The following is a 7,824-nucleotide window of genomic DNA, read 5'->3' as shown; positions in this document are numbered from 1 at the left end:
TCAAAAGAGGCCTTGTGTGTAAGCAGTTTTCCATGTGACTCTGCTTCTGGCGCAAGCATTGAAAAGTATATTTTGGGGGTATCCCCCACAACAATTGGCCAACCATGGTTTTGAGAAGAAAGGGGTGACCAGGCGGGTAAGGGTGCAGCATTCACATTTGGTCTCCCCACCGAGAGGGAGGGTGAGCACTGCCTGGAGGTGCACAGCCCTGTAATCTTGTGAGTTTCCCTGTTCCTGACCCCTTCCCTCACGGCACTCCCTGTCAGCACCACCACAGCCAGGGCTGTCTGCCTCACCAGCGCTGGAATGACTGAGCTGCTGACCTGTCTCCAGATGCCTTTTTGCCTCTGGATTTTAGAGTTCGATACTAGGAGCCATATCCTGTGACCTTGTCCTCTGAGCGTAGATAAGCTGCTATAGAGCCAGTAGATTTAAGGTGGCAGTACTTACTCCTCCCGCCAAAAGCTGGGTGCAGGAGCCCTGCCTGCCTCACTCTACAGGAGAACAAACGCCAGGCGTGTCTTCATACCAAGGAACCTGACCTCTCTGACAATTGCATTTGAACATTGTTGTCCCCAAAGAGCTCAATCTTCAAGTCGTCCCTGTGACTGAGCGGAGACTTGTATGGACTCCTGTCCAGTAGGCAGCTGCTTCTGGTGTCTCTGCTTCATCGCTTCTCCCTCACTCATGCTGCTTTTCCGCCGCCTGACCAGACCCGGCAGCTCCAGCTTGCCTGGCCCCACGCACCTTGGGCTCAGGGCCGGATCATGCTCGCCCACTCAAGGGCGCACCCTTTGTTTTTAGAGCCAAACCATGAGGAGAGTTTGGACAACTGTCACACATGGTGTGTTCTACTGTCAAGCAAGTGCCCTTTTATACAGTGAAGGGCACAAATCAGGGACCGGACATTCACTCAGTGAGTATTTTCCTGTTGTAATTGCTTTGAACCAAGCACCTCGGATCCTGACTACTTTAAACACTGAGCTCCAGTGGTAAGTGATAAATTATTTGAACCCAGGAACTGTAGTTTCCAGAGTCTTTAGCTTTATTAAAAAATAAAGAAAACACTGCCAGGCTTCATTCTTCCACCTGACCCTGTAGAAGTACATGCCGATTCCAGATGCGCTGCTCATGCGCCTGCCCCGCAGGAGGGGGAAGGCAGCCTCAGCCCCTCTGCCCAGTCCTCAGAATGCGTTTCTGGAGGCTGAGGGTGAGCAGGGTGGAGCACTGAGTCCCACCCCAAGTATCACACACAGTGATTTTTCTTTCTGTGTTTATGACTGGGCTCCTCTTAGGAAACTTGGTGATAGATTTTTGTCTTTACGTTCGTTTCTGGAACTGGTGAAATCCCTTGACATGTCATTTCTGAAAACCAAAAGGTCCCTGGATGTTTGTGCTTTTCTCAAAACTGTACCATGAAGATAAAATGTCTTTCCATTCGAGGGGCAGAGAGGAGCAGGGATAGCATTGACAGAAATCCCTGCAGTCCTGATGGCCACGGGGTATCCAAGGACACCATGGGGCTTTGATTGGTTCTTTGCTTGCTTTAAAGGAGGGTCTGACTATGTAGCCCAGGCTGGCCTCCAACTCAAGGCCCTCCTGCCTCAGCTTCCCAATTACTGGGATTGCAGGTGAGCACCACAAGTCTACCTTTGACAGACACAAGCCTTTCCTCCTGAATGTTGTTTCTATGAACTGTTTATTTTTGTGTCAAATATGAGCTATATTTATGCTCAGCCAAATGCCAGGGTTTCTCGTCCTAATGAATGTAGTCTTCACAGGACCTGATTTCAGTTCAGATACTGCTGTGTGAGGAGTGGGTATCTGCTCAAGGCAGCCTGTGAGTCGTGTTCAGTAGCTGGGGTGGAAGTCCAGTCAGTCTGTGGGATGCCCTCTCCCTGCCACTTGGGGATCAACTGAGGTTGGCCTAACCCACGTTGATAAGCTCCAGAGAGAGACATTAGTGGAGACTGCTCTCCTGTCAGCCGCCAACACCCAAAATAGTTCTCTTGTTTTCAGAAGGGTCAGTCTCCTCATCTGCAGTCACCACCGGTATGTTTCTAAGGAAATAGATCCGAGCCATCTGCTTCGCTCGGCTAGGGACTGGCAGCAAGCGCCCAGCATCTCTGGTTTGGCTTGGTTTGGGTTTTCAAAGTAGAGGCGCATCTGAGGCTGAAGCTCAGTGGTGAAAACACTTGCCTGTGGAGTGTGAGTCTCTGGTTTGATCCACAGGGATGAGGGGGATTTGGGTACCATCCCTTAATTGCATGGAGCCAGATGTGGGGTCCATGCCTGGAATCCCAGCACTCAGGAAGCAGAGACCGGAAGGAAAGTCAGGACTTGGGGTTAATCCTCAGCATGAGCAGGCAGAACCAGCGTGGGCTATGAGACCGGGGCTCGGGGTGTTAGAAGACCTGTGTAGCACGTGTGAGGCACTGTGTTCTTTAATCCTAGCTCCATAAAATAAGTAAACAAGTAACTCGTTGAGTAAGAAGAGGATGCGGATGAAATATCATTTGTGTCCATGTGCCCTTGAAACAATGGCGGGACGGAATCTGTTGTCATTCATTAGAAAGGATAGCTGTACCTGGAGACAGAGCTGAGAGGAAGGTGGATATTTTGCACTTTTGATATTACTAAGAACAAATAATTTATTTGGCAAATTGTGTCTTTTATGTTTTATGTTTTTCCTTTTCAGTTTGGTTTTGTTTTTGTATTGTGAACAGGCACTAAAGCTAATGTTATTTTTGTTTTAAGAATATTGCGGACTGGAAACAAATAAACTATTTTAATGTGTGATGGCTCTGGGGCACCTCTGGTACTGCAAGATGATTTCCTCATGGATACATTATCAGAATTGTATGCCATTCAGTCATGCCCTCAGTCAGGGCAGGCTGGCATCCTCGATGGTGGGCATTGAGGAGCCGTCAGCCTAAAAGGCAGAGAATGCAAGGCTGGGTTGTGCAGCGAGGGTTAGGAGGGCCTCTCAGAGCAAGCTGGCAGCATCTGGTTTAGTCTTTACCCCAGGCTTGTTTGAGGTGCAGTGCAGTGATGTGGTCTTATTCTATAGACCAGGTTAGCCTTGGACTCACGTGGACTCCCCTGCCTTGGCTCTCCACTGTGAAGACAACGAACGCTGTGGAGGTGGAATGCTTGCACAGTGCTACCTCATGGGCCTTTCTCGTTTATTCATCTCCTTCTCCTGTGTTCTCCAGCTTCTATCAAGGGAATAAAATAAAGCAGTATAGACTGGCCAGACAACCGGTTTTGGTTTTTGAGAGAGTCTAGCATTCTTGCTATATAACCCTAGTTAGACTCAAATCTGTAGCAATCCTGCCTCAGCCTCCCAAGTGTTGGGACTACAGGTAAGTGCCAGGCAGGGTACGTCACTGGACCTGGAGCTGCTGTATTTCTCCGGTCCACATTTCTCCGTAGAAATGTGAACTTTGGCCAGGCAGCGGTGGCCCACACCTTTAATTTCAGCACTCTGGAGGCAGAGGCAAGCTGATCTCTTGAGTTTGAGGCTAGACTGGTCTACACAGTGAGTTCCAGGACAGCCAGGCTACATAGAGAAACCCTGTCTCTCAAAATAAGCTTGGGTGGAAGGGAGATGGCTCATCAGTTAAGAGCGCTTACTAATACAGAGGACTCTGATCCAGTTCCCAGCACCCACTGGTGGCTCACTGCTGTCTAACTTCAGTTCCAGAGGACCAATCCTGAACCCTGTTCTGAACTCCTCAGGCACACATGTACACATGCAGGTACTCGGGCACACATAAAAATTAAATAAATGTTTTAATGTTAGGAAGGAAAGAGACACGAGCTGTTCGAGCTGTTCGGGGTAATGCTCTGAATTGCCCTTGTTTGTGGTGACACCTCACAGGAGGGGTTCTTTGATCCTAGCCACAGTTCGTTCACAGGGCCTTGAGGCTTCATCATGACCCAGTCTGTTTCAACTTCAGGAACACTGACTCAGACAGTTGTCACCTTGGGGAGAGCACACAGCATCTCAAACAGTAGGTTAGCCGCGAGGAGGGCTGTGTTTCCTAAGAGGAAGAGACAGGCTATGAAGCTGGCACACACCTCCCCGAAGTCCACTCTCCAAGGACTCTAGCCCTTCTGGCCTTCCCAGAGCCCTGGCTTCTGAACTCAGGGTGTCATCCACCTGTAAACATGCCCTCAGTCCCTACCAAGCATCTTCTGGAGACCGAATGAGAATTCTGAGGGACCTTTGATACCAGTGACTGCTTGGGGCCCACCCTCAGGCCGGTAGGCCTAATCAGAAGCTCCTTTCTTTCTTCCACAGTTAGAATGACAGGGGTGACATCTGCTTTGCCCAGGTGTCAGCCGAAGCAGCCCCCTCCTTCACAGTAAAGCATGCTTTGCAAATTCATGTCTCAATGAAGACACCAAAGGGATGCCACTGAGCCACCCTGCCACTGAACAGCAGCCCCTGGCACCTCCCAGGGGCTTTGTTCCTTGCATTAGCTCATGCTTGTCTGGGTCGTGGTAACAGGCTTCACCGTTGGACATTCTCCACAGGGTCCCCGAGGTAAACATGGAGGCCTGCCTCCTAACTGGATGAATCTAAACCAACAGCCACCTGTGGATCGCTCTTGCTCTTCACTCACCAGAGAGATCATACGGCGGGGAAACTTCCACAAGGTCACAGCCCACCACATTCAGGCCTTGACAGCCCCGGATGATCTCCAGAGCCTGCCCAAGGTGAGCATGACAGTCATTTCCAATGAGAAGCAACCAGTGAAGGCACAGATAACCCACGCTTGACCTAGGCGTGTACTGGCTACAGCCACGCAAGGTGACCCAGGTACACAATTCACAGCACACAGCCCCTCTACTAGGGGCTCCGAGGTGCGACAGTGGAGTCGAGCAAGCCATGCAATGCCATGTGCCATGATCCTCGAGACAAGCAATCTTCAGGAAACAGCCTGGGCGAGAGAAGGCTTCCCAAAATATAAACAAGAAGAGAACATTCTGGGCAAAGACACAGGCTAAGGTACCAAAGGAGATAGGCACGGGGTGGGGCTTAGGAACAGGTACAGAGGCCTTACTGAAGAACTTCCCATCCTCTACATGAAAAACAGACAGGGCTTAGGGTTGCTCCAGAAATACTCTGGATGGGACGGGATGGCTGTGAGAGACAGTTATGAGCGTCCTCCTTTCTTAGAAGATGCATGCAATTTACTTAGACCTTGGACAGCCTGCCCCTCATACCCTGCCTCCAAGGACATGATAATCAGGGCCATGGGAAAAGACCCTGCCCTGGGGGATCTCAGCATGGCTCCAGCCACCTGGGCAGGGTCAGTCTCCCATGTGTGCACTTCACAAATGTCACCATAAGAGCTTGGTGCGTTGTATATTGGTTTGAGGCTGGGAATGTTGCAAAGACCTTTGTTCATACTACGAATGAGTGCTACTACTGGGACACCCTCTCAGCCCCAACACTCAGTGTTCTTAGGAGGGGACACTACAAAATGTTCTCCATGAATTGAGAGGCAGAAAGAATGATAGAGGCCTGGGCAGGGGTGACACATGCCTCTAATCCCAGCACAGCACTCGGGAGGCAGAGGCCGGTGGAGCTCTGAGTTCAAGGCCAGCTTGGTCTACAGAGCAAGTTCCAGGACAGCCAGGGCTACACAGAGAAACCCTGCCTCAAAGAAGAAGAGAGGAGAAGAAGGAGGGAGGAGGAAGAGGAAGGGGAAAAGAATGAGAGAGAAAGAGAAAGAAAGAAGAAAGAAAGAAGGAAGGAAAGAAAGAAGGAAAGAAAGAAAGAAAAAAAGAAAAAAGAAAACCACAGACAAACACCTCAAAGCAATGCCTCATTTCTACAGTCAGCCCTGAAGACAAGCTCATTACATTGTGAAATGACATTATGGTCTACAAATTTCATGCTCACAAACCACACAGTCCAAGTTTTTTTTTAAATATCTTAATGTTTTTCAAGTAAGTTTACAATTTGTGTTGAACGGTATTCACTACTATCCTTAGCCAAAGAAAAACAAAAGTAACCTGAGTCCTGAAGACTAGGGCTCAGGCAACTGCAGTGTAAAGAGTACACCCTTCCCAGGGTAGTGGTGGCTCACAGCTTTAATTCCGGCACTTGGGAGGCAGAGGCAGGCAGATCTCTGAGTTTGAGGCTAGCCTGTCTACAGGAGTTCCCGGACAGCCAAGGCTGTCTCAAAAAAGACCACTAGTTAAGAGTGCTTGCTGCTTTTACAGAGAACTCAAGTTTGGTTCACAGCACGCACGTTAGGTGGCTTCCAACCTCCTGTAATTCAGCTCCAGAGGGATCTGTGAGATCTTGTATACACAGGTGTGTTTCTCTCTCTCTCTCTCTCTCTCTCTCTCTCTCTCTCTCTCTCTCTCTCTCTCTCACACACACACACACACACACACACACACACACACACAGAGAGAGAGAGAGAGATGGAGCAGAGGACACATACATAAAAAAGAATACCCCCTCCAGCAGGAATCCACTAGGGAAGCCCACTTACCTGACTAGGGGTGAGCCCAGCAATTTCTGGTGTCCCTGTCCCTGGGGCATAGGCAGGATCCAAGGCATCTATGGCAAAGCTGATGTAAAGAGGCACACCCCCCATCTGCTGCCTGATCTCTGCCATCAGGGGGACCAGTGACTTCATCCAACAGTCTTCAGCCAGGACCACACGGAAGCCCTGTGCAGGCAACAGTCAGAGAGCTGAGGTGATAGCTGACCCCAGACTCTGCCTAACACGCACGTATCACATCTGACCTCAGCTTCCAGGAGACGAACAGCAACCCCCACTCTACTGATGAAGTTAGGAAGCAAGGTCAAGTCTGGCCTGAGCGGTGGGATAAGGAAAGAGCATTGTGGGCTGGAGAGATGGCTCAGCAGTTAAGAGCACTGACCGCTCTTCCAGAGGTCCTGAGTTCAAGTCCCAGCAACCACATGGTGGCTCACAGCCATCTGGAATGCCCTCTTCTGGTGTGTCTGAAGACAGCTACAGTGTACTCATATATATAAATAAATGTTTGTTTGTTTTTTAGTTTTTTTTTTTTAAAAAGGAGCTTTGCTAAAACCAAGCATGAGAAACTTGGTCACTTATGCTTCTAGATGCTTCTGTCTAGAACCCTGGGCTTGACACTCTAAAATCAAAGGTCTAGACAGTTGAAACAGTTCGGCTAGGGTAAAGGCACTTGCTGCCCAGCCTAATGACCTGAGTTCAGTCCCAAGACCCCACCCAGCAGAGGGGAACCTGATCCACAAGTGTCCTCTGACCTCTGTACTCATGCTGTGGCACTCACACACATTAGAATAAATAAATATAAAAGCAAAGTAAAATGAAGGAAGCAGGTGTGGTGACCCACACCTTAAATCCCAACATGTGGAAGGAGAGGTAGGTGGATCTCTGTGCGTTTGAGGCCGGCCTGGTCTACATGGCAAGTCCCGGGACAGCCAGGGCTATATAACGATCCCCTGGTCCAAAAAAAAAGAGACTGAGGTGTTTGTGTGGAAGCCTGGCACCGTGTTCAGATCAGAGCTTTCCACTGCTGGGTGTTAAACACTAGGAAAGGGCATCTGCCCTAGCTCGGGTTCACACCCCATGTCTTCTAAGCCAGCAGCCCCCAAGGGGTTTGCTCTCTGTTTCATCCTTCTGCACAGCAACTGGCAGCTTCTGCCTCACTGATGTCTCCCAGGCACAGTGGCTCGCACCTGCTATCCCCAAAACTCAAGAGGCTGAGGCAGAAGGATCACCATGTTGCAGGCCAGCCTGGGCTACAGAATATGATCCTGTACCAAGCAAAAGCAAAAATCAGCAA

At 49.7% G+C, this 7,824-nt stretch overlaps 1 protein-coding gene across 6 annotated transcripts in view; it reads right to left on the bottom strand.

Moving 5' to 3' along the window:
• Positions 1-3,776: 3,776 nt before the first annotated feature.
• The window catches only part of Agmat (agmatinase), a 39,301-nt gene continuing 35,253 nt past the window's right edge, over positions 3,777-7,824 (bottom strand). For 5 of the 6 annotated variants that reach the window (XR_015619568.1, XM_087548494.1, XM_087548493.1 and 2 more), the window contains 3 exons: positions 6,519-6,698; positions 4,632-4,716; positions 3,777-4,046 (listed from right to left, as the gene is read on the bottom strand). Coding sequence is in view for 5 of the 6 variants with exons in the window: in XM_087548494.1 (XP_087404620.1) it covers positions 3,973-4,046; positions 4,632-4,716; positions 6,519-6,698 (339 nt within the window). In the remaining variant the exon portion in view is untranslated. 6 annotated transcript variants of the gene reach the window in all.

This window comes from Rattus norvegicus, chromosome 5, assembly GCF_021556685.1.
Source record: "Rattus norvegicus strain SHRSP/BbbUtx chromosome 5, alternate assembly SHRSP_T2T, whole genome shotgun sequence".
In the NCBI taxonomy this organism is placed as follows: domain Eukaryota; kingdom Metazoa; phylum Chordata; class Mammalia; order Rodentia; family Muridae; genus Rattus; species Rattus norvegicus.
The sequence above is the reverse complement of the archived record's forward strand: the minus strand, read 5'-3'. Positions and strand labels throughout refer to the sequence as shown.